The sequence below is a fragment of the Nesoenas mayeri genome, assembly GCF_963082525.1.
Source record: "Nesoenas mayeri genome assembly, chromosome: 5".
Lineage (NCBI taxonomy): Eukaryota > Metazoa > Chordata > Aves > Columbiformes > Columbidae > Nesoenas > Nesoenas mayeri.
Genome location: NC_137548.1, coordinates 43,145,612 through 43,173,327, shown reverse-complemented (window position 1 = coordinate 43,173,327; position 27,716 = coordinate 43,145,612). Strand labels below are relative to the sequence as shown.

The 27,716-nt window shown below is 38.9% G+C and overlaps 1 protein-coding gene across 1 annotated transcript in view; it reads right to left on the bottom strand.

Moving 5' to 3' along the window:
- MADD (MAP kinase activating death domain) overlaps window positions 1–27,716 on the bottom strand; it is a gene marked incomplete at both ends in the record, with an annotated part of 59,273 nt that overhangs the window by 9,512 nt on the left and 22,045 nt on the right. The window contains 16 exon segments of the mRNA XM_080345268.1: window positions 2,475–2,581; window positions 4,452–4,524; window positions 5,759–5,923; window positions 6,007–6,114; window positions 7,130–7,240; window positions 9,496–9,601; window positions 10,728–10,848; window positions 11,218–11,280; window positions 11,831–11,939; window positions 13,311–13,469; window positions 16,151–16,234; window positions 16,580–16,677; window positions 19,690–19,743; window positions 24,523–24,729; window positions 26,862–27,012; window positions 27,187–27,373. Coding sequence (XP_080201394.1) covers window positions 2,475–2,581; window positions 4,452–4,524; window positions 5,759–5,923; window positions 6,007–6,114; window positions 7,130–7,240; window positions 9,496–9,601; window positions 10,728–10,848; window positions 11,218–11,280; window positions 11,831–11,939; window positions 13,311–13,469; window positions 16,151–16,234; window positions 16,580–16,677; window positions 19,690–19,743; window positions 24,523–24,729; window positions 26,862–27,012; window positions 27,187–27,373 — 1,903 coding nt within the window.

Here is a 27,716-nt window from a genome sequence, read left to right as displayed (position 1 = left end):
TAGACATTTGTTGGTCAGTATCCCGACCCAGTATCCCCAGAGAAATGGGTGTAGGATCCTGGTTTTAATCATGCTCGTGCACATATTCTGAAATCAACTGCCTTACAGACCAACTAATATAATTTATATGAAATTTGAGAAAGACAATCTAGAACTACAGACCTTTTATTAAGAAAGCAGACTGGTTGATGAGTGTCGGACTAAGAACACAAATATCCTTTAGCTCCACAGATTATGAAATTGGAGGGGATTTTTTTGGCATAGTGCAACTAGTAGGAGTCCTTTACATAACTGCTACAGTTGCCCATTCTTTACAGAACCTCAAATGGCAAACTTTGGTGTCTGTCCAGACACTTTGTTTTGAGAAGGAAAATAAGGATAGGCCTTAGGTCCACTAAGTGGTACTGAATGCCCTTGCCAGCTGGCAATGTAAATCTAACAGACCAAGAATTAAACATACTGAATATGTGAAATATATTTCCCAGAACTGTACTTGTTTCAATATCCATCTTAAATCATAGAAACTGATCTGTCTATAGTTTAACTGGAAATGGGATAAAGAGGAAGAATAATCTTTCAGGTGGTGGAGACAGATGGGATACTTTCTAGGTCTGACCTGCATAGATTATCTTCCAGAAAGGATGTAGTAATTTTCATCACGAACAGCAAATGAGACCATCATTCTCTGTAAGGAAGGATATGATAAAGCTAGAACTCTAGGAGTGCTAGTGGTAGCACAGGACTCAGTATCTGTGGTACGAAATTCAACTGCTAATGTTCTGAACAGTCATATAACAACATTCAGTACTAGGCTTCCCTAAGGTTTTCTTTCAGAATGTTGTTCCAGTCTTTTGGGGAAAAAAAAAAGGGGGGGGGGGGTTGAATTTAAGGACAAGGGTATGTTTTAAGATTTGTAGTTTTTCCTTGTGTGCTCACTATGTGCTTAACACTTAATGTCTTTGTCTTGTTAAGATGCCTGTTACACTTAAGAAACCATGATGATATGGTTACCATCTTACATATATTTTTGCACTGCAAATTCATATATGCCTGGGTGTTCATTGATAAGATAGAGTCATTGCCATAGGCTATTCAAGAGATGAGCAGTTTAAGCTCAGCATTTTTTGACTTCTGGCAGAAGAAAAAGGAAAAGCAAACAGAACATTCCCTATGGTGGATCCTACCTTTGGACAAAGCAATTTCTATAGTGATATCAAACTTTTGCTTTGAGGGCAGGGTTTAGTTTTCAAAGGCTTTAGATCTGCCATTTCCAATAACTATGAAAATTCATTCTGTACTGTTGATGAGTTCCTCTTGCTGTTCTTCGTATTTCGGCATATCCAATAAAAAGTTAAAGCCTATAACTAAGTCATACAGGTGTACACTGTTCCATCACAGAGTATGTTTGAAATACTACAGCAAGTCAGCTGTGGTGAAGGCTCTACCCAGGTAACAGACAGGAAGAAAACTGAAGGAGTTCACAACTCTCCACTCCTTATACTGGCACATAACTCACAGAAGCACATGGTGCTGCTGTGACCTTGCGAGAAGTATTAAACACTCTGAGCATGTATGTTTGAGATGCACGTGCGCTTCCAGTGGGATCTACACTGATGTATCCTCAAAGAAGAACAAAGCTTGTGTGGGGAGAAAAGTCTAGTCAGGAAGAAAGGAAAGAACACTCCACAAAGGACTGACAGGTTTTCTTTCTCTCTCTCTCTCTCTCACACACATACACACACTCTCCCCCTAAAAATCAATTCTAATGTCTAGCACAGCATGCATTTAATATTATATGCAAAACAAAAAAACACAAAGCAAAATAAAAAACAAGAATCAAAGGAAGCAACAGAAACAACATCCAGACAAAGGAAGAGATGACAATTCTAGTTGTGTTTCCTCTATGCCCACAATATGTTATTTGGAAGGACAAAAGAATCAGTAATTCTTTCTTATTTTTGTGAATTACAGCAAGAGCCACTTTCCCATTTTATTTTCATACTAAATTCTACAGAATTTGAATTCTAAACCACAACAGATTAAATGTGATGCAGAGGGTCGCCCTCTCTACCTATAATGTTCAAAAACTACATATTTAAGGTTGACTGCTTATGACAGCAGGATATGTTCACAGTGTGATGCACTATGGCTGTTTAGATCATGACATGTCCCTTAATATACTGGCTACCATTTGTTTTGTGCTTAGGCAATTCAGATTGACAGAAACAAGAAGCTGAAACCTGTATCAACATTTTTCTTGAGTTGATTATAGTTTTCCTGAGGATATTTAATTTCAGTGTATTTTTACATACATATAAATGTGAGTATGTGTTTGTGTGTAAATATACATATGCTTTTTTACCCCCATCATGCCATCCCTCATCCTTGTTGATACTCTGGGAAGAGGAAACACATATACAGGCGTGCTGCAAAAAGCTTCATGCTCACAGTCTTCTCACAGATTTCCCTCATACCTGACTGTGCATAAATTTCAGGTTAATTCCTTCCAGTGTGACCTGAAGAAGACCTCCTTCACCAGTTTTCATATCCTGCACAGGGAACTCACCACCCAACTCAGGGCCTGTGATATGTTAATTTAAAAAACAAAAACAAAAACAAAAAACAACAACACAAAAAAACACAAAAAAAAAATCCAGAGAGAGAGAAAGAACAGAAAGTAGTCAGCCAAGTCGTGATATGTAGAAGGGAAATACGAAACAATAAAAACACAATTTTCATCGGATGCAATTTCCATTTGATGTACATAGTAAGAGGACACTACTAAGAACAGGAGATAGCATTTCAGTAGAGTCCACTCACTAATGACAGCTTCTGAGAACGACTAGACTTCTACGTATAAGAAATTGCATCTTGGTTACACGAAAGGACATCCAGTATCAGTTCAGTCTGTATTTTTTGTAGTTCATATTTGGGTTTGGTTTGTTTGAAATGCCATGTTTCATTTCTGTATGGTAAGACAATACAATTACTTAACACCATAGACTGCATAGTCTTAAGTAGAAACACATAAGCAGATACAAACTAGGCTTTCATTTGTGAGTTTGATGGTTTTGTATGGCATTGTTTAATGCTTTCAACAATGACGAAGTCAACATGGTTATAACAATGACAATTTAACAAAGGGCATTAACAGATGACAATCTAGGCATTTGCATTTAGTTTCTTTTCCACTATTCAATTCAGCTAAAAAATGCTCTCTTGTAATGATTTTTTTAAACATTATCATTTCTGCAGAACCACTGAACTCTGGAGAATGCCTTTCAAACACATTTTAAATACTACGTTATTGCCTAATTCTTAAAACAGCTTTCAAAGACACTTTTGACTCCTCTACCCTCAGTGAAAGTCCAGTACTTTCTCCTCCTCCTCAAATTAAATTGGACTAATGGTAGGTGGAAGAAAATGGTGGCTCTTCCAAGCTCCAAGAGCTAGCTGAGGGTTGAATGCTTACAATGCTACATTTAAACACAATCATTTTCTCAGTCATGATGATGCCAGTTATGAATATAGTTTTGGCATTAAAGCACATCTAAAAGAGTCTTATACCTCAAAGCATGGCTCCTAGCATCAACTTGAGGGAAAAAAAAAAAAGTTGCAACAAAAATCACACTTGAAAATATGAAACCACAGTGATGTTACCCTGAACCTGCAAACAGACTCCAGCAAGGGAGAAACAACCATTTTATAAAGGTACAAAATAAGCCACCTTCATGTTTGTTACCCAGGTATATACAGCACCTGCTGCTCTCTGAGGACTAAGAAAAATGAAAAATTGCCTTCCCAAGACTCAGTCTCCAAAAACTGCAAGTCTACTTTTCTATGTTTTTTGATTCAATGGGAAAAGGAAAGGGGTGTTTGCCAAGGAAAGTTTCACCAGTGTAATTATGCTGTCCCGGCCCAGATAATTATGCTAAACTAAGAACATCTACACTGGAGAAGTTATACTGAAATAAGGACATTGGGTTACTTGCACCAGCACGAGACTTTCAAGGTTTGTGCATTGAAAATCTGCAGAAAGCTGCTGATTCATCAGTGCAGATTCACTAAGACAAACATGCTCACTAATTAGCCTTCATTGTCAACACAAAGTGGTCAGCATAGTTCTGTGTCTCAATCAGGAATACAAGGAACCATGAAGACAAAGTGAAATTGAAGTCTCCTAGTCTTTTCTGAGTTATCATTTTACCGACAGCTAGTCTTCCTGATGTGTAACTCTTCTTTATACCACTGTCTTGTTTTAGTTTGTATTTAGAGCGAGCTATAAGGAGGGAAGCTAATGATAACACTAAGTCTGCTATGTACACATGGATGTGCAAATCTACCTCCAAATTTCCATGCAAAAAGAGATTATCTTCAAATAAATTATTAATTTTAAAAAACTGTTGATTGCAGATTAAGCAATAAATGTTCCAACAAGCAAAATCTTGTACCTGGTTTAATGCTTTGCTGTCTTGCTGCTGCTCGCTCCATACTGTCTTTCACACAGTAGTATAATTCCCGACACTAACATATAAAAGAAGAGTAATAAATACAATGTTATTTTTCCAAATTACTAAAGGAATAGTACAGCAAGATACTAAGATTTTACTAAAAGAGCAAACCCCATGTGGTATATAACAACAAAAAGCCTATAAAAGTTCAACCACAGCTAATTACTAGATAATGTGTGTATTTATTTTTCAAGTTGACAGAGAAACTATTTCATATAATTTCATGGCACAACCTAGTGACGAGTTTACAGCTTGGCACATGCTCATGAGCAATCTAACCAAGCTTCCTCAGTTTCCAAGCGTAGAAAAAGCCTCAACAATACCACAATCTTACCTTTTCTTTCATCTTCCAGCAATCAGTGTTAGTGGTCATGCTCATACAATCTATCTTTTTGTTATTCATAACAATTTCCTTATACCATTTCTTCTATTCATCTTCCTTCAACCTCCCTCTCTAATATCAAATAATGTTAAGCCATAACCTTAGAGTAAAATTTAAGAACATTTTCTATCTGAAGCCCACATTATGATGACCTGGTCTATGTGTAAAATGAATTTTTTGAAGCGGAAATCTAATCTTTCTATATATCAAAGATAATAACCTTTCAATATATTACCTGAATTTACAAATCTCTACATTTTGTTTGCTGGTCATTGTGTAGGAACTACTGGAGTTCTAAGAGATACTGGAGTTTTCCTTGTAGGTTCAAGCTATTTCTTCACATTTACAATTAATCATCATAAGAAGAAAAGGGCTTTCATATCCGTGGAGAATGTAGGCGTGTACTAAACAAAAAAATCAAACTAGGTCCCATGGAGAAAAAAATTATCTGTCAGGTGGGTTTGCCATTAAAAATGACAGAATTAACTGAATTGCTAAGACATAGTTTTATTCAGCTTTTTTGCCAGGAATCTACCACAATGTTCTAACTACCTTTATATGCCTGCAAGATAATGCAATATTTAGTAATACTCATGCTTTCCTCCTTCTAACCAAAAAAAAACCAAGTAAAAGCTACACATGTAATTTCTTAAATTACACCCTGCTATACTACTGTCTTCAGGTAAATTACAAGGCATAATGTGAGATTCAGATGTCAGTGCTGTTAAACAGCCACTGCAGTTCAGTAACCACAGTTGGAGAGAGAATCCTGGTTTTGGATTAAACATGAAATATGATACACCAAGGATTTGTTTGTTTTGTGCCGTTTTCCCTCAGTATTGTGTGTCTTAAGCAAGATCTGTACCTTCTTTGTGTAGAATTTGTTCAGTTGTGTCTCTTGACCATTCCTCCGCCACAGGCACAGCACTTTTGTTTTGGGACAGTACGTCATGTTGATGAGTTTCTCATACCACCAACGTTCATACACAGTTCCAATGTTGCTTCTCAGCACAATGCAATCATCACATACCTGGGAACACAAAACATTGCATAACATTTCTAATTTTAATTATTGAATGCTACTAGTTGCATTCACATTATTCTTGTCTCTACCTCCATGAAAAATATGTCTCCTGTTGTGTCTGTCCCAGCGTGTACCACAAAAGTCTGCTTCTTGATGTGGCGACTGCCACTGGGTCTTACAGGGAGGTCCCGTCCATTCTAGTGGAAAAAAAAAAAAGCAATCATTAATGAACTTTGAAACCAATTTGTCCCGATCCCTTGAAAAAAATAGTCCATTAGAGTTAGGTTAATGGTTGGACATGATGATCTTGATGGTCTCTTCCAACCAAAATGATGCCATGATTCTATAAGGTGACAGTAGAAGCATTTCCATCAAATGAAAGAAAAAAGTAGTATTTTTACCATAGCTGATTGGAGGCAATTTTGGATAAAGCCTTAAGCAAGACAACCTAGTAAGTTTAGCTTCAACAAATGTGACAAGTTTACTTTCAGCAAGTGTGATTATGAGAGTTAATCACAGCACACGACATTCATGCTGGTATCATACTCAGTGTGGGACAGTGAGGTGTCTGGGTTACAGTAACACTGCAGTAAACTGGTCTGCTTTTTCCCTATTAATTGTAAGGTAATTCTGTGCCCTTTCTGTGCATACATCTAAGTTCTAAATGTAAAAATGCTTTGAAAAAATAGCATAGGGCCTAACTTGTATCCACCCTGGTGACGGCTGTGCTAAAAGCTGGCTAGTTTTATTAACCTAAGTCTTAGCCTATATTCTTAATGAGCATTACAGGACATAAGGCTTATTCTGCACAGCAGCTGATAGTGGAAACAGCTTTGTATAGAAACTGATTCCTACAAGTCTTATAATGACCTGGAAATCGATGGAAAACTGAAAACTTGTTACGGATATAGTGAGAGTAAAGGTTCCCACCGCACGCAAGTGCTATTAAGAAAACATCAGGGTTGTATTGAACTATGGTACTGAAATGTCATATTTATACACAGTTGTATTGAAGTTCTAACTGATAACTGTATAACATAATACAATAAACACGGTCACACAATCACGGTCTTTGTTCTATACATGTGAAGGCAGTATTTAATAATTAAATGTAATTAACTTTATAGTTTTGCAGTTTGTATAGAATAGCTTTCGAATATTTTTCCTCCAGGTGGCTGCAGCAGGTACATCACTCATCACTGTTTTACTTACCAGATTGGCAAGTTTGTCTAGAATATCATTTATTTGCTGGCTGTGCACCAATCCAATATGTGATTTTCCCATCAGACGACGCACCTTTTTCCTAATATCATTCTTGTTCACCTAGAAGGCAGATATAAAGGCAGTCACACACTCTTCTCTATTCACGGGCAGCAACTCCTGTTTCCAAAAATCAATATATCTTGGTTTCCATTGCTAAGACAGCAAAACAACTGTTCTCCAACTCAGTCATGGTAGGGCCTCTTTAGTACAAGCAGAAGTTGCACATACACCACTTTTCCTAGCTACTGGGCAAGCGATACTGTGCACAACAGATTTCCTGCTGACTCTTGCACAAGAACAACAATTTCACTACCCTGCACATCCAACTACTGACAGCAAAAGCCTCAGTTCTCCATGTGGCCACTTAGGTGATGAGTCTTATCTGCCCGGCAAGCTTCACCTCTTTCTCTGCAAAGAGTTGATTTAGTCAGCTGAGAAGCCCTCAACACAAGAAATATTAACACGAAGGCACAATATCTTTCAGAATTCTCACTACTTCATCATGTGTTTCCTGGTCACTAGGGCCAGGACTCTAACACACATTTCTAGATAATCCTCGAACAGCAGCAGGTTCCTCCTGAAGATGAGCTGCAGAGAAGCTAAGAAGCAAACATTTCTGCCTCGGTGCCATTTCAAAAGGCTATTGTTATTATAAATGTCAGTCATGGATACTAACTACACTCATGCTTGAGCAACAACTTCAAGCTAGATCAGGCATTCTTTTTAATCTTTGCACTTGGAAGACAGCACTGTATTTTTCAAGAATTTTTTAGGTAAAAACTAATAGGGTCTGCTATCCTCAAACAAGAAAAGAAGGTGTTGGGTTTAGAAGATTATATTTCCCTTGACAGCTCAAAAGAATTCACCTCTGTAGTAACAGAAGGCCTTCCAACTTTGCAGTTTCTACTAGAAGCTGCCCTGAGATACCTTGGTTCAGTCTTTAGCTTCTTAAAGCCTTCTGTCTAACTGCTTGAAAAAAAATCTTATATACAAAGAATACATACCAAATTCTGGATCTATGACCTTTTATCCCCAAACTGATAGTCAGGGAAAACAAGTAATGGCAACAATAACAAAAACAAAGCAAACAAAAAAACCCCACTTCTTTTGCCCAGTTCTTCATCCCATCTTCATTCTTCAGCATCTCTGAAGATGCACTGAAAAAACCAATATTTTTATCACAACTCTCAGATCCTATGCATTCCCTTTTGATGTATAACAGAGAGGTCCAGAGTGATATTGTTTTAAAAGGTACAATATCCTGCTTGCCTCCTTATCTCTTTGCCCCAGAAAAGTGTTTTATTGGGGATCCGATTATTTTCACCACACCAAAAGGCACTTTTCCCCTCTGGGACTAACTCTATCAACATCTCTCCTCAGAAAGCTTTTTGAAACCATTATTTGCTCTCTTCTTTTGCATCCTTTGATGAAAGTAGTTGCATTGGTTATTATTACCTTTAAGTATTGCAGTAATGCAGGTCCTAATGGCCAAATCCCACAGTTGTCTTCTCAAATAAACTCATTTCAAATATACACAAATTCCATCTTAAAACTTACCTTCACATTTCATTTATATTAGGAAAAATCAATACCTTCATTCTCTCTCCCTATTCCCTTACCGTCAAGCTGTTACACCAGACAGCATAGTGCATCAAATCTGTTACAAGTAAAACCATGCACCTAAGCTAGTTCTAAATATGACAAAAATTTTAGAAGATTGATTTTCTCAGTGACTTCAAGGGAGGATTTGGATTATCTAAGTAATTACTAAGACCAAAAGAAAGATATTGCTAGTAGCCACCTGCAGCTTTATGATGCATATACACAGCCCACTGAATGAGATAAAAAGGGTTGCTTCCTAGTAACAGCCAATTTCATATTCAGTTCATTTTGATCTATATATCCACAATCTGCCCATGTTCTCCACTTACCTATAAGTTCTCTAAGAAGATTTGGAATTTGCTGCTGTGAGGAGATCACAAGACGCTCTCAATTTAGAACCCATACTCTTGATAATGAGAATGTCCTCTAAAGGTACTAGTAGGACTAAAAAATTCTATTCTATATGGCAATGTATTTGCATAACCATGGCACAAAACTGCGTAAACACAGACAAGATATCTCAAAGAATCCCCAGGTACTGAAGCTTTTTTTTTTTTTTTTTTTTTTACTAAGATCAGGAGACGTTTTATAACATTCTTTTTTACTTCACTGTTCTAAGCTCTGTAAACAGAGATGTATGGTTTCAAGACAACATCAACAAAATATACTGCTTAAATCTGAACAGTGATCTATTAAAAAGCAAAAAAACTCACCTTTATCATAAGCATATAAGCAATCATATTATGCAGCAGTGTAGCCAACAAGCGGTCCTCATCATCCTCCAAACGCTTTCGATCATGTTCTCCCAGGGAAAGATACCTGCAAGAAGAGCTAGACCTGAAGCAGTCACAGGCATTCTTCATCCACTTCACTAAAGCACCGGCAGAGGACAGCACACTATTTGTAAAGTGTACAGCAAATAAAACCTCTAAAAACACTAAGCCAAATGGGCATCTTCCAGTACAACACTGTGATCACTAATTAAACATTCCCATTAATTATTATTTAGTTGAAGTAAATAACACCTGCTCAGTGGGAAAGTTCTCAGTGGTTCACTGGGCTTATCCATTTCCTCTTTTCTGCAGTTGCAGCTCCATGGCAATTACAACTGCCAGAAGAGGAACGTACAACTCAGTACAAGAGCTACCTGCTTTTAGAGCTTAAATGCAGCTGCGTGCACAAGTAAACTGATGAAGGAAACACACAGGCACTTTTTTTCCACTAAGGTAGGTAGTCTGTGGAAAAAGAAACAATCTTCAAAGCAGCGCCCCACAAAGTGGTTCTTATTTTGGCTACTGGATCCCCTGTTACATGATAGCATGGGTGTAGGTGGCACACGGAGCAGAGAATGATTAGATACTAACAGAGCTGAGGAGATAATAAAAAGGCAAGCAGGTAGCGAAGACTGACATCTTAGAAGTAGTCTAGCTTTAAGCAACCACACAGATATTTCCAGAGAATGGTTGCCTTGTGGTTTGTTTGTTTCTTTCTTTTAACTAGAGCTGTAAAGTAAAAATACCTGTAAGTGACTTTGCATTTTGAGAAGGCTAAAAATGCAGTTTCTGAAGACACTAAATTCTTTCACTTTATGTCAACACACTGATATCTTTCCTTTCTTCCAGAATATAGTCATCTTGCCACAGAAATCTCTTGCTTTACTACTGATCTAGTGTATTCCATGTGTTCATACTGTGATTATGCTTACATTCCCCATTTCTCTGGAAATAAGACCTCTCTACAAGAGTTAAGAAAATATATGTCACAACTGGAGATAGTATTTCAGTATTTCAGCATAGACTCACAAAGCTCACTTTGGAACTCTCAGGTATAGTAACAAGGTTTACAAAGTGACAATAGTATGCTCAGCCAAATTATTTTTTTTTTTTTTTTTTTTTTTTTTACTATTTCAGCCCCAAGTGAAACAATGAGGAGGAAAGAACTTTACCTGTCAATCATCTCCTGAGGTCCCTGGTCCATCCCCATCCCTTCTCTCTCTAACATCACGGCATCCAAAAAAGCATCTTCCCAGAACTGCATCTGGTCCCACAAAGTTGAACGCTCTTTGCCTATGCAATGTATACAAAAATTGAGCATTTATTCCATTTACTCCAGTCAAATACTTCAATTCCTGTTCCTTCCCGCTCCTTGAAAATACCATAAGCCAACACACAATCCATATATTTTAAAAAAAGGTTACTTTTAAACAACAAGCGGTATCACAACTGAGGAAAAGTGTAAAAGACAAGACACAGCTCTCTTTCTAATTCACGGCATGATCTTTTCAAACCCTTACATAAAAGCATCTCTCCTCTCTATTCTTTAAGGAGTATATCTTCTTCCATATACTGTTAACACTGCCTGAAAGAGACAAGAATATCTCACACAAGCACAGATCATGACAAACACACAGAGAAGTGGAAAGGTAAGATTATTACTCATAGAGAAGGTTTCCATTGCAGCATCCTCTAACTGGTCCCAGACAGATCCTTTATCCCTACCTGTATCATTCCAAGCAGGTAGGAGCGATAAGTGGAAAGAACGAAAAACAGAGGAAGAAAGAGCTCTTGATTAACAGCAAGTCCAGATAAAATACATTTCAAAAAAAGCCAATATACTCCTAATTCAAGGATACACTCAAAGGCCATTAGTATTCTCAGTTTACTAGCCCTCTGTTCCATGACTCAAGCTGAAGGATCTTTTTTCAAGATCAGTGATATGTTTTAGCCTTCCACACATAGCTAAGTAAGGTCCTTCTCTTCTTTTTCCAACAGTTTAAAGAATTTATATTCAAGAACAGCAAGAGGCTTGGACAAACTACACTTTATGCAAACAACACCACTCACACCCATCTCCTCTTACTCTTATTCAACCTTCTCAGCAAATATGGCTTTACTCTGAATGGCCTGATGTGCCCCCCTGTTCTACCAGTATGGACAACTAAGTGGTTAAAAACAGTCTCTGGGAATGTAAAAATTGCAGTCTGGCCCAGACATGATTCCACCTGAATATCAGTCTAAAAGATCCCCTAAACAAAAATAAGCAGTTTACCCAGCAGTCCTTCATAGAGATAGACACGTTGGTTCCCATCCTCTGGACCTCTCCCAAGGGTAACGCCTTTGCTGTCCTTCACATTCTGCTTCAGGTTGTGGGACTTCGCCTGAAAATAATACAAGAGGTGTCAGACAATTCAATTCTGTGCCCTGCAGTGCTGTCATGCAGGCCACTGTTGTATTGAACAGATGTGGCTTGCAAGCTATACTTCGTAGATGCTTCTCCCACTAGTGTTCAGAAAACAAAAAAATTACTCTGTTCAAAGAGCAAGGTAATACAGTTAAAAGTCCAAACTCGGACAAAGCAAAACCAAAGAGAGACAGATAGAGAAATCGAAGATTATCTGAGCTCTACCTCACATTCAGGCTTTACAGGTTTTTCTTTCATTTACCATTCATAAAGACATTAAGCAAGTGATCATATATCATCTGGTCTGAAGAACTGTGTGCTGGGTCTATCAGCCAGCAGGAACTGTGATAATAAAGCTGACTCATCTATTTCTCTACCACCAGGTAAATGATGGTACGATATTGACATTCATCATGTACATCCATCAGCTATGCTCTAAATGTGTTACAAGGGCTGACAAAATTCCATTTAGTTTCATTAATCAAGCAGAAAAAACAGAGAAAACTGTTGTGTTTGGTTTTTTTTTTAAGTCTAACTCTTTAGTAATTGAGAAGACATCCTTTTGCAGCTAAATAAGTGGATGTGGTTACATCATTTGCCTGCTTTTAGAAGAAATCTCCAATGAAGTACGATGTTAGCAAAGTTTGTTGCTTAAAACTACAAGCAGAAGCCCTATAAAAGTTTTTATAATCTTATCAGGATTATAAAATAGTGAACACAGTGAGACCAATCTTAAGGCACTGCAACCTACATTAGGTTGAAAGCTTGGTTTAGCCAAGTCAAGTATAAAATTATTTTCTTGGTAAGATGTATATTAGAGGTTATACCCAATAATCAAGGACTTTAAAAAACAAAGTGAACAAGAAGTGCTCTCAGATCATCTGAATTTTACTGCATACAGGTCTTCCAATGAAGAAAAATATATTTTAAAGTTATGATGACACTTCAAATAGAATTAATGTTTTAAAGAAATAGAGTAGTTGCTAAACCTACAATAGGTTATCCCCCTCCTGTTTCAAACAGCTGCTTCTAAGAAACAGGGGAATCTCTTCCTCTTAGGTAAGGTCAAACAATGCCCATCAATGTTGTTTTGCCTCTGAAGAGCAATTAATGTCCATCTGGTTGAGAGAAATATTGAATGAGGGGCAATTAAATATTGTACAGGAAATGCAGAAAGGTACATGGATCCATACAAAATTACATCTTTAATATTTTAAGTCATTGCTGATTAACCCTTAGAACAGAATTGGCGATCTTCTTCCACACATGAGCACACATTGAAATGATTACTGTACACGATTTAATTTAAATAAATAGATAAATAAAGGCAAGTCTGCAATGCCCTTACAAAGACAGAGCTAGTAGCAGAGTTTGTCTCAATTTCACTGTCTGACACAGTGCCTCTGGATCCTGCCAAATTGCCGCCATTTTCCACACTTGGTCCATCACCGGCATTGCTACTCAAGTCACTGTCTGCTCCCAGTGTCTCTCCGGAACTGTTACTAACCTGTGGAGAAAAATAAAGCAGTTACTTTCAATAGACAAAGACACTGCGGAGTAAAAAGTTGTAAAATGCTTCTCCTTAAGGCACAATATAAGCAGTACAACTGAAGGCCAAATTTTCCTTTTCTCCTTCAGTAACATTATCTTTCCATTAAATCCTACTCTGAAGAAAAAGATTAAAAGAGACTCTGTTTGGATCATCTACAGACAAGCCCCCCCTGCTCAAGCAGGGTCAGCTAGAGTACATTGCTGAGCACCATGTCCAGCCAGGTTTTTAAAATCTCCACAGATGGAGAATCCTCAGCCTCCCTGGGCAAACTGCTTCAGTGTTTGACCATCCTCAAACCAAAAAAGTGTTTTCTTGTGTTCAGATGGAATTTCCTGTGTTTTAATTTTTTTTGTTGGCTGCCTCTTGTCCTGCCAGTGGGAACCACTGAAAAGAATCTGGCTCCCTTGCCTTCATTGCCTCCCATCATGTATTTATACCCGTTGATAAGATGCTCCCCTGAGCCTTCTCTTCTCCAGGTTGAAGAGTCCCTGCTCTCTCAGTCTCTCCTCTCATGAAAAATGCTCCAGTCCCTTAATAGTCTTTGTGGCCCTGAGCCAGACTCACTCCAGTAAGTCCTTATCCTTCTCGTACTGGGGAGCTCAGAACTGGACATAATGCACCAGACGCAGCCTCACCAGTGCTCTGCCTAGTTGTCCAGCCTGTTGAGGTCCTCCTGAATGGTGGAATAACCATCTGTTGTGTTGGTAACTCCTCCCAGTTTTGTATCTGCAAACTTGCTCTGTACCATCATCCAGGTCATCAGTGAAGATGTTGAACAGTACTGGCCCCGGTACTGATCCCAGGGGTACACCACTAGTGACCTGTCTCCAGCAGACTCTGTGCCATTAATCACAACCGGCTGGGCTCAATCGTTCTGCCAGTTTCCAGTCCACCTCACTGTCCACATACCCAACCCATACTTTTTCAGCTTGTCTATGTTAGAGGAGACAGTGTCAAAAGCTTTACAGAAGCTGAGGTAAACAACATCTGCTGCTCTCGCCTCATTCACCAAGCCAGTCATCTCATTGTAGAAGGCTATCAGGTTGGTTAAGCATGCCTACGCCTTTGTAAACCCATGGTGACCAGTCTCATTCACCCTCTTGCCCTTCATGTGTTTGGAAACATTTTCCAGGAAGATTTTCTCCATCAGCTTTCCCAAGGACTGAGGTGAGGCTGGCTGCCTGTAGCTCCCCAGATCTTCTTTCTTGCCCTTGTTGAAGATGAGTGGCATTTGCTGTCTTCCAGTCTTCACAAACCTCTCCTAATCACCATGACTGTTCAGAGATAATCAAGAGCAGCCTTGCAATGGCATCAGCGAGCTCCCCAGCACTTGTTGCTGTAACCCCCCCCAGGAACCATGGATTTAACTACATCCAGTGGAAGTGTTCCCTAGCCTGGTCATTCTCCACCAAGGGTAAGTATTTCTTGTTCCAGGCTTTTCCTTCAGCCTCAGGGGTTTGCGATTCCTGAAGGTCAGTTTTACTGGTAAAGACTGAGGCAAAGAATGCCCCAAGCACCACAGTCTTTTACATCTGTCACCAGTTCCCCTGCCTCATTCAGCAGCAGGCCCACATTTTCCCTAGTCCTTTCTCTTGCTGCTTCTTTACTTGTAGAATCCTTTCCTGTTTCCACTCACATTCTTTGCCAGATTCATTTCCAGGTCTATATTGGCTTTCCTAACCCTATCCCTGCAAGATGAGACAGCAAATGTGTACTCTTCCTGGGTCACCTGTCCCTACTTCCTCCGCTTGTATACGTCCTTTTAATGTATGAGTTCAATTAGGAGCACTTTGCTCATCCGTGGAGGTCTCCTGCTGCCTCCGCTTGGTTTCCTATTTGTTGGGATGGACCTTTCTTGAGTTTGGAGGGGGACATACTTGAATATCAACCAGCTCTTGTAGATCCCTCTTCCCTCTGGGGCAACATTCCATAGAATGGTTCCATTAGAAAAAGACAATCAGAGTATTATTCTTGTTGCAGGCTGGGGAAAGACCACGGAAAGCCAGATATTCACAGGTATGCAGCAGTTTAGAGAGAAGAAAAACCACCACCAATAAGAAGGAAAGTTCATTGGGTTTTGTCCCTGGAATATGCCATATCAGATAACATGTGGTAGGGAGAAGGCTCATTTTTTTTAACTGAATGCATTCCTGGTACCATTTCCCCCTGTGCCCTGTAGCTGATCAGAAAGCAAGGAGACATATTTTGATATTATTCAAGTGCTTTGAGGTAATGCATGAGAAAATTTGTTCTTGTTTTTAATGCATCAAATGACCTGCCTTTTTTGCTCTCAGATTACATTTTTAAACTTCTATTCTTTATAGATGGTTTATACACAACAAAGGCATATTTATAAAATTATTGCAATCCACCAGTTCCATAAGTACACCAATATATAGGAACAGGAACAAGCATCATACATGAAGGATGCAATCTGCTATTAAAGCACTACGTATGTTCTATCAGACACACATGCTTGCTACTCACTCAGAGGCTCTGGAGAGAAAAGTCATAGACATACATTATGCATTCATGACAGAATGCAGCCATAACACACAAAATGTAGACAGGAAACGCCCTCCCCCATTTTAGCAAGCAGTGAATCACATCAAGATTTCACTTTGGGCATATCCTACCACTGTGCTAACTTCAGAATCCTGGCTTGTACTTCGGACCATAACTGCTGGTCCTCCACTGGGAACAGAGTCAAAATCACTCTTCTGCAATCAAAACATATAAAGGACAAGATGAAAAGTCATATTAGTTCTTAGCATAAGGAGAGAACACCATTTCCCATTCCTTTGAGGTCTTGAATCACACATCTTATGCATACTTGGTTTACGTAGCCAGCAAATAGAAACTACTGCCTGTATGTCAAAAAGATCATGAGATCATACAATTGAGGGATTTGCTAAGATCAGTTCCCTACAGGAAAGGGGGAATAAATTTTACTTAATGAGCCTTTCAAGAATGCCCAGACCCTAGATGTCTTCTCACAATTCAGTACTGACTAGAAGAATCCTCTCTCTTATCACATAAATAAAGCAAGCATAGAAGCCACTGACCTGAGAACCTGAGGCCAAACTGAGGCCACTGTCTGCACTGATTTGGGATTTTTTCTCATCCGTTTCTCCCAAATCAAAGTGTTTCACACCTTCTGGCCCTGAACAAAGGAAAAAGCAAATCATTACTGTACCAAAAAAACCCAAAACAGTGTGGCAGAAAGCAGATGACAGACTGAAAACAGGAACAGTACCAAGAAAACAAATTTCTCATTCCTTTGATTTTTTTAATTACTTGGTACTGTAAACAATAATGCCAGCAGGACGCATCTGCCATTCTTCAAACTTTGGGTTGAATTTCAAATACTCCAAAGTCATAGTCCAGGAGTGACTATCACTAAACAGAACCTTTGTTAGCCATTCAAGAGAGAAAAGAGGACAGACAAAGGTCAAGTCGCTTCCAGTTACAATAACACATGCAGAGCCATTGCCATTCAACTCCAGGAAGCCACTTCCTTTATTCTTGGTAAACTAAAGGATACCTATTTATTTAAAAGTGAAAATCCTTTTTTGAACAGTTAATTTGCTCAAAGTCTTGGGCTGAGTTTGTTAGGTTGCCCACAGCAACTATCTACACAAAAATCAGGCAACACATGACAAGAACATAAAGAGCAACAATTACTGTTACATCAGTAAGAATTTCAAGGAAGAAGCTTCTATGATGCTGTACTTTACAACATTCCCCAATTACATCAACAAATGGCTCTCCAGAGTTGGCAATCACACAGGTCAGTAGTGAGAGAGGGAATCAGCCAGCCTTGAGTCATGCATTCATTAACCCGCTGATCCAAAAACAAAAAAAGAGAAAAAAGGAATAAAGAATTCTATGTTCAATTTCCCATGCAGTTCTAGAATCGTATCATCTATTGTGCTCTGATGGGATGGCAAAAGGAAAAGAGAATGATGGAGAGGTAGAGCCTGAAAAGAAATGTGGATAAGCACTGAATGAGGTAAATAACGAGGCAAGAAAAGAATGTGTTATAGATTGTACACAGAATGTCACTGCTCTCAGAAAGGGGAAGCGACTGAATGCAACACTTCTGCCATATCCATATCTGCCAACTATTCAGTAACAGGAAGACATGATCAGCAGCTGGAATAGTTGTATTATATAATCATGACTATATCCAGTACCTCTAGCAAACAGTGCCTTTATCTCTTATAACCACTGATCACAACAACCTGGCAATTATGAACATGTTAGTATTTTATGTAATATTAGAGAGGGTAAGAGAGAGAAAAGGAAAAGGAAGGGAGGAGAGAGAGAGAAGGATAATATACAAAGATTTGTGGGAGTGAGTTTGAGATGGTATGTAAACTCATGAATAGCAAAGCCATAAGCGGGCTGTGCAGACCATACTAGCTTACTACACAACCACCAATTCTCCATGTGAAGTGTTTTACAAAAAGTGTTCTTCATTTGTTGTAGTACTCTGGCTCTAAATCCATATGCCTTAGGTACTGTAAATCAAATAATCAAATATTCTAACAAAGAGAAAGTATAAACAAAACTTACGAAATAGAAAAATTACTAAAAACATCCTAAGAATTTGGAATCTTATTTTCTATTTCCACTCATTCAAATGACTACCATTTCTAGTTCTGAATAATGATGCAGCAAGAAGTTTTGTATCTTATTACTACAGCAAGAATACTGAACTTCAGCTGTGTGTTTAAGCAGTTCCCTGTCCCAGCTCATATTCAGATATAATTCTGGCAATTTGACTTTTAAAGCAAGTGAAAGTAACTGAAGCAGTTCAGGTATTTGAAAGCTGCGGGCAATCTACCTAATCTGTATCTGGGTTTCAGGAAGGACAATAAACACAATCACTTTGTTGTCACTATCAGTTTACACGCATCTGCAAACCTCCCCTTCTCTTCCTCACAGACTTGTATGTCTAATATACATAAACCACTAAAACCTCAATTTATCCCTCCTAATGTAGGCACCTACCTGAAAGGCCCAGTTTGGGAGAGCAGGTGTGTGCATGTGCTGTGTGTCTGTCTCATACACATCCCTACCTCAGCAGAATGCAATTCTGATCTTAAATGTAGTCAGTTGTACTGCAGAGGTGCTCCATTCTCTCTGAACTAACTCCAGATGCTTCCTTATACTTAACTGAAGTTCTTGACTGAGGAGCCTAAAACTAATGTAGTAAATGCAGGCCTAGTCAAGAATATCAGGAATTTTCACCCATTCATCTTAGCTATTAATCCTCTCCAACCTTCAGTTTGTAAAAGGTGAATCAACTCTGTAATGTAGAAACTACACTTACGGTTAGGAAACACCTGCCACATCATGATTATTATAAACTAGCTATTGTCCTTCTGTCATATGTCCCTATTTACAACAGTGATAAGCAAAAAAGCAAAACCTTGTACTACACCTGCAGATAATATATATTCAATATCATATTTCAATAGACATTAAGATTTGTGTAGATTTAGACTACTATTTAGACTCTGCAAACAGCCTCAGACTATTTCATTCCTCCTTTAACATGGGATATAAAAACTAAAATCAGGTTGATTCCTTACTATGAGGCTGTTCTCTTAACAGCCATCACTAAATACAATTCTTCACATATACCTTCTCTCTCCCCCTCAAAAGTATTTCTTGTTGCAGACTGACAGTGGTCATCAGCTGTTCATGGTTGAGGCAGGTAACAAAATTTGCCATCCCACAGCTTGAAAGAATAGAGAATTCTTCATTCCAGTAACATTCAGTCAATCAATATATCCATGTCAAAAACTTGTTGAACAAAACTGGTCTTTAACTTCTAAGAAAGGAGACGGAATATCTTAAAATCCTTCCATATATATATCTGACATGGTGAGGATGCAGAATATCTGCTTCCCCTTCTTTGAAGAAGGAATATTCAGGGGAGGAAAAAAAGAATAAAAAAAAAAAAAAAAAGATATATTTGAACACAATTTCCCCAAGGTAAACTGATCTGTTTGGTCTCCTCTGTAACACAGGTTTTCTTGATAGACCTTTGTTCTTGTGGGCATAAAAACTGTGTGCCACAGATGCAAGCTCACCCTGCCCCTGGGGAGTTGGCAGTTATGGGGAGGCTGGAGGAGTCAGTTTCTACATTTTTTAATTTCCTTACTCGTTTTTTCCAAAGATTTTTGCTTTTTCACTTCCTGGTGCTTGTTCCACAATTCTACCCAAGATGCATTGAAAGCAGGAGAGAAAGAGAAAGAGTCAGCGGCTGGTCAGACAGGTGAAAACGGGGGAAAAAATTGAAACAAAAACCCCACCCTTTCATCTCAAAAAAAGAAAAAAAAAGGCAGAAATTTAAAACAACTATTGGGTGAAACGTTAATTAACACCATTTTACGAGAAATCAATGTCAGGAATAAAGCACTGCATCATCTCTCATTTACAGAATTCAAATGTTAGAGATGACTTCACACAGTGAACCAACTAAGGAAAAACAGCTATTAGGACCACACATAAAGCAATTAATCGTCTTCCCTGAGAAAAGCCTTTAAGATTGTCACATATTTATTCCTCCAAAATGTAGGCATCACAGAAGCTCTAACAGAAACATTTTAATGCCTCTAGTTTATATCATCAAAAGGAAAAGGCACAAAAACAGCAGCAGCAATTCCACAGCAGCTTAACACATTATTTAACCAATTATTTAAAAATTATCAAAGTTTATAAGTACAACAAGTTATTTTTGACCTGACAGCATTCTCAGTGAACACTTGGCTCTGCCTATCAGCCAGTCCTACATGGAAAAAGCTGAACTTCTCTGCATCCAAAATTCAAATTAGGTCACAACACTCCAAGTCAAGGAACTCCAGAAGGTGATACAATGCAGAGAAAGGGAGAAGTCTGAAGCCTGAGTGCACTTCCTCCATTTGAAGCTCAGCCCTGAGACATAACAGTGACAAGGCACTTGCACTTTTCTGTCTCTCACATTCCTCAAACCTTTGAAACACAGTCAACTTCTCTGCTCAGAAACATCAGATCATTCCAGGTGCTGGCCTGCTGGCCAAAAGAAACATGACAAGCGAACGTGCTGAACTGACGCTGAACGCTGGGCACTGTCCCCTCTCACTAGCACGGTTAAAGCTGGGAATGCTACGGAGGAAGATACTCTCAGAAAAGCAGCAGAGGCAAAGGGAAGGAAAAAGAAGTACAATGTTCTTCTCCTGCTTTTCAGGGAAACTTGCTGAGCAACTAAAAGGTGACTTGAAGTATGTCAGAACCCCATCCCACCCTGCAAATGGCAGAAATTAGGGCAAGGCAGGCTCTAAAAGAGCTCCATTTAGCAAAATGCCTACCAAAAAAAAAAATTCAAAAAGGATAGTGTTACAAGTGTGGAGGAAGGCTCCAAAGTACTATCATTAAATGTATCAGGAGCAAGGCAAATGTAGCAAGGGAGGAAAAGCTAGAAAGACGGCTCTAGTCAATTGATTTCTATATCTGCTTCATGATTGATGGATGTTCCTTCAACTTGCATAAGTACACATATGGACAGGATGAAATTGCTCATGGATCCAAACAGCATCCTATAGGCTTATCTAGCTGAGTACACACTGACACAAATAACAGTCTCTTTAAGATGTATTGAATTTGTTTGTTAAAGCGCCTTCAAAACATCTGGCCTCTTAAGTGCTCTATCTGGCTTCATATCAAAAACCACCAGGCTGAAAGCTACAATACCTGTCATTAAATTACTTTTAGCTGACTTGCTTGCTAATTCAGGGTAGAGTATATCCTAGCACATTAAAAACACCCTAGATTTTACTCTCAGCTACTTTGCCAAAGAATAAAAGGGAAATCTCCAAAAAACTCAAGGGGCAGAAAATACTATGCCTGTGACTTTGTTACGAGTCTGAACTAAACAGGACAGCAAGTCCAGAAAGGATCCAATGTAGACAAACTAGGTATCTGCTTCAAAAAACTGTCAAAGTCATCTGTCAGCATTAAGCAAGTATTTTAAAAGTAGTAATAGTAACTTCAGTAAGTACTGACATTTTCAGTAACAGTTCCGGCAAGTATGCAACAAAACCGAATTAATCATAAACATAAATGGGGAAACTATTAACTGTCAAGTTTAAAGCCACCAGTGTCCTAACAAAAGGCCAACACTGTAGGCAATGACCAAGGACCCTGGAAGACAAGAACCCCAGAAGTAAGCAAACAACAGGTGATCTTTCAGGAAACAAAGTAGCAGAAGCATAATCTTCACAATTATTTTCCTAGCTAAGCAATTAGGTATTAAAGCACAGAAAAGATCAATCCTCAACTGATAAAACCCCATCACTCTTCAGCCCAGAAATAAGAATTTTGAATACTAACAGCTTTCCCTGTTACAAGGGAGCATCCTACATACTTCATCAGTACACAAGAGACCAGAAACTTTCTGAAAAATGAACAAGAAAAGGGGGGTCAAGTAGGAACACATCCACTCTGAACTTTGGAAAATTCTGTGAACCTCCCGGCTGTTGTTCCTGCAGATCAAGAAATCTGTGCACATTCAGCTACTATACCTTTAGATCTCAGACACGCAGTTAATTGCCACACTAACATACACTTTATGTATGGCTATTGCAAACAGTGTCGCACATCGTTTTACTCCATCATGCTGACGACGTACTTTTTACTCTAGTATTTTCTCTTGTAATTAGGTCAAAAGGTTAGCAGCCCAATTTGTATTTTGTCCATACAATACCAACAGATTAATTGACAGCTTCAGTTATACACAAGGCTGTAAGAACCTTCCAACCTTCGGAAAATCAAAGATCTGCTGAGGTTCGAAAGGAGCTCTGGAGACCATCTAGTCAAACCTCCCCACTCAAAGCAGGGTCAGCTAGAGCAGGCGGCCGCAGGACCATGTCCAGTCATGTGTTCACTACCTCTACACAAGGAGAATCCACAGCCTTTCCAGGCAACCTGTTCCAGTGTTAGATCATCTTCACATAAAAACATTTTCTCTCATGTTTAAATGAAATTACTTATAAATACTGTTATTTTCGCAACATGTAAATGTTTACCAAATGCTTCTTCCCTAAAGAAGTTACTTTGAATGAAAAAGTCTGCATTTCACTACACTACAGAAGGATTTTCAGCCTAGCCATGACTAACTCTAGTCCTGTATATCCAAAGAATTGCCATATACTGAAGCTTCCATAACAGAACATAAAGGAAGTATAATAGCCAAGCAGCTTTAAATTATCTTCCTGCAACACAACAGAAATTCCCTTTACTTCTACATCTCAAGCATCAGATGAACACGGACACTACACTGTTTTTACAGCAATTTCTTAAAGACTGACTTGCATACTAGTTGGTGGTTCTTGGTGACAGACAAAACCAGTTAGAATAAAAAGGCTTTAGAAAAAAACACTGAAGTTCTTCAAACTTTGATCAGTTTTGGTGGAACCACATCCTTCTTGTAACTTAGTTGCATAGAAGACAAGTGGAAATCATTAGAGCACCGGAACCACAAATAAGAATTTACCTGTTGCCTGTCCTTGAACACTGTGGATTGTTTAAGGATAATATTCTGGAAACAGCGGTTAACATAACACATTAAGTAGCACTTCTTTGGAAAAGCACTCCTTATGATGCTTCACAAACATGGACTGATTTCTACAATTTCCATTTCTGTGAGGCTTTAATTCCATCTGAGTGAAAGAAGCAGTCTCAGTAATCCAAAGATCTCTCTTCATTTTTAAGAAGAACACTAGCCTAGCATCTGTTTTATTCTTAGTGTTATCTGAAGCATATTTTCTTTTTCTCTTTTCTAAAGAAAATAAATGAAGTACCCAGAGCAAACCAAACCACTAAACTGAAATGCTGGAAATCTGAATCTCTTTTAGCTCCATGATAGATTTTCAAATAGAGTGCAAGATTAGTTTCCGAGCAACTGCCTCCATAAATTACCTCTGGAAACAAGAAAGCAAATCAAGTCGGAGGGGTTCAGTGTCAGTTCAGAAGGACTTGACACCACTCAGCCTGCAGCTATGAGGTGGATTTAAGAAGAAGGTCTGCGCTCCTGCCACAAAACTGCCCAATACACACATCCCCTTGTCTTATGCCCCATACTGCAGGTACAGCCTCACAGTAGATTGATGATTCCATTAAAAATTATTTTTAACAGGCTAAAAGAAGCAACAGCTAAAATTTAACACGATATATTTTTAGAGTTGACAAAGAATTTCTCTCATATGCTGATGATACTCTTCTCTTGTTCACAATCCACAGCAGGTTGGATCCAACCAAATTTTTATTTTCTTACTCCCTCCAGCCCCTCCTCCCTCTGTAAATCCCTTTTTAGGTAAAACAGTATAAAGCCTATCCCTAACATTTTTACAGACATAAAGAAAAGCTGTATCAGCTAAGAAATCAGACTGGGAAAATTTCTAGTGACCAGCCTAGCAGATGCTGTTTAGGACACGCATTCTATTTGCTATTGCACAGAAGGAAGATCCATCAGTCCTGCTCACTGAAACTGTAACACTACTGCTAAAATCTTTGGGGCAGTTTTTATTAATAATCAGCAGATCCTGGGTTCCACTTCTGACAGGATGCAGATAATCCACAGGTAGTCAGCAATTATTAGAAAACTTCTGTTTCATACAGTCCCTTCCAAAGTTGCCCTTTTACAAAATCCTGCTGGCCCTGTTTCCCTTTTGCCATTTCCTGTTGCTTGTAAACATGAGTCACAGAACAAAAACTAAAGTTGTCTAAAGTGTAGTGAAGTTCAGAAACAATTTAGTTTAGAAAGCTTCTGGGAGAAAACTGCCCTGGATATGTAATCCAAGAGCAGAGTGAAAACACATATGATTGTTCCTTGTGATTCAAAGTGTAAATGAAGCATGTTACAGCAGCAATGTTGTGTGTCAAAATGGAGAGAATGCAAATAGAACCTAATGCTAAAACAGAAACCCCTCCTGCACTTCAGCTGCACCTCAATACACACCAATGGAAGCAATAAAATTTTCTTCCTTTAGACTCCTTGTGTCAAACTCCCTTGGTCCTTTGCCTGCAGGGCTCGGTGCCCTTGGCATCAGCTGAGGTACAGGCAGCTGCATCGCAGGTTTTGGCTCCACTCTTGGAGATGATGCAGGATCCTTGCCAACTGGAGTGACAGATCCATCCGTTGGGCTTCGTTTTCTTTTCTCTGGTTCTTTAAAGAAAAAAAAAAAAAAAAAAAAGAGAGAAAAAAAAAAAAACAAACATAAGGAAAAGGAAATAAGAGCAGGAAGAGAAAGATGAGACAGATGGTCGCACCTAAATAATTAAGCCTGACACTGAAACAGCTCAGTCCCACATTTATTCCCATAGGTCACCACGGCTTGCAGATAGTCTGACACACTGGTGGAAACAGTAGAGGAGAAAGCCAGAATGCTGTTTCAAGGATACTCAAATTATCTCCCTCCTGTATGTTTGAAACCTAGGAATCTTCTTTGACACAGTAACTGTAGTATCTCCTCTGCTGAGCTGTGCAAAATTAAACAACTCTGCCTAAACTACCAAGAATATTATTTCTAGCATATAAGCAAGTCCCTCTCACAATGCGGAGATGACAAATACAATCATCTTTGATGGGTAACACTAAATTAAACTTCAGTTAAGAAAAAAAAAATCAGCTATAGCTCTTCCATCATTCTCCAAGGCTTCCTATAACCATATATCCCCAAAGGCAGTTTGGATTTTTCACTGTACCAAAACCCACGGTTCGAATTACAGCAAAACTTTCAGAACATAATAATTAAAATTAGGTTTTCTGTAAAGACCCTTCTGCAAACCTGCACAAACTGTTTCAATAGCTGATGAGGCTAATAGTCACAATTTCATATCCTAATATCTACATTTGTCATACCAGCAGACCTTGTGGTATCTCTGTCCAGTAGAATAAAGATTCTGCTACAAGCAAAACCTTTCCATTTGGATAATAGTTGAAAACAATCAACAGCAAACATTCAACAGACTGAACACCTCCATGTTTTAGAGCAAAGGTGTTTTCCCAGTTCTTTGTAGGTCATTTCAGAAACCTCCTCAATTTTCAAGATGTGATGATCAGAACTGGAAGCACTACCTCAGCTCTGGGTCTTGTTAGTGACATATCTGGAGACAATACAATAGCCGCACCACAGTCTATATTCCCAGCTTTACACAGTGCCCCCCTCTCCAGCTTTTAGAGACACAGTAAACAGCGGGAAGTTCACACATAGCTGCCATTTTCAGAGACACTGCTTCCTAGGACATAGTTCCCAATGCTGCTATTATTGCAAACTGTCCTTGTTCCTAAACGTAAGTCCTTAGTTTGGCCATATTAAAATAAGTTGTTCACAAGCACGCTTTATTAAGATTCAGTTTCCTCTAGACAAATAACTTATATGCATCATGTGCTGTTCAAATAGTATACATCATTTGCAAACTGAACAAAACAGAACGCTTTTGAAAAAGAAATACTGTATATAAAACATTTCTAGAAATATCTGCACCAACTCTTTGAAAACATAGTAAGTAGCTAAAATGTGACTATGAATCAAGATGTTATGCAACAGTGAGAGAAGTCCTTCAAAGATGTATCAAGGCTTTAAAAGCTTATGTAAAATTTTGTCTACTGTGACCACAATTAACTTACTGGGTAAACTCTATTTACCATCCAATCACAGCATCTGGCATTACGTTGGCAAGACTTCACTCTGACACCACTGAGTTTTACAGCAGCTGCTCTATAACTTTGCTTATAACCAGTGTCAGACTAAAAGGTTGACAATTACCAAGATTGGTCTAATTGCCCCCAGTCACGACTGCTATGCTACAACAGCCTTCCTCACCTTCTACAGCATTCTAACACAACTGGAAATGAACACCTGTAACCCACAGGGCATCTAAGCCAACTCCTAACACCTCTGAAGAAAAGCCACCCAGAACACCAACTATAAGGTGTTTAGCAGATGTTACCCCTCTGCTACTATGAAATACATAGCTTTTCATCATTTGAGATTACACCTGAGTCAGATATGAAGCAGAGAGGCAGCTTTTTTGTCATCTTTTGCTCATTTTCCTTATGCATGCATTTTCTTATTTTGCATTAAGAATGAGATTTTAAGAAAAATCTGAAAAATAAAGAAGTGTTGTGAGACTTTCCAAGAGTACTTAGTGATTTCAGTAACAATGGTCCAGTTCTCACCTATTTTGAAAGTGTCATAAAACCCTGAAATATCAGAAGCCACAAAACAGCTACCTTCACAGTAAGGATCTTGTCTGATTCACAAACACTGTATCCTCATAAAGGCTCTTCTTTACCTTTGTTGTAATAGTGAGTGTGTGCTATCTCTAGCAGGCCAAAAACACTGGCCATGCCTCCCAGGCCAGCATTCGCATATGATTGCTCCAGGCTCAGCACGGTGCACTTCAGCAAGTCCAGCATACCTTTATAAACCTTGCGGCTGATCTCCTGCAACAAAAAGCTCATCAGTGTCACTGTGCCAGAAGTGAGATAGTAACTCAAGAACATAAATTCCAAAACTACTGTAACATCAGCTCCTAGGAGGCAATTTAACAAAAACTTTCTACAAATAGCCCCTCAGCAGACACCAGGTGTGAGGACCCTGCTGAGTTCAGCACTGACCACATCCTGTATGACATCCTGTCGAGCATCTTCTTCTGACTGGATCGTGCGATTCAGCTTGCTTAGTACAAAGACACGGAGCTGCTCACTCTCCAGCAGACGTCGGACTCTCTTCATGTTCAACCAGCCAACACCTTGCCCATCGAGAACATTGTGTACCACCTCCTTCAGGAATTGCTGGTTCTCACTGATGGATTTAACAGGAAGCAGGCAAAAGTTAGCCCTCTGCTTACCTTGGCTTGCATAGGAAAAGAGATATGGCCAAGACACATGCAGAAATGCATTTCCTACCACAGGAAAGAAGCTCAAATCTAGCCTGCTGCTAACATAACCACACACAGCCCAAGCTCTGTTCTGTAGATACAGTATCAAATATTTTATTTTCTTTTCCTATAATAAGCTGTAATCAGATTTTCCTCTAGTTCCCTCTAGCTACCGCTCTACTTCTCACCTTCACAGCACTCCTCAGAATCCACAGGAATCCTCTATGCCACAACCTTCTCTGACAGCAGCCTTGTCCGACCTGCAGT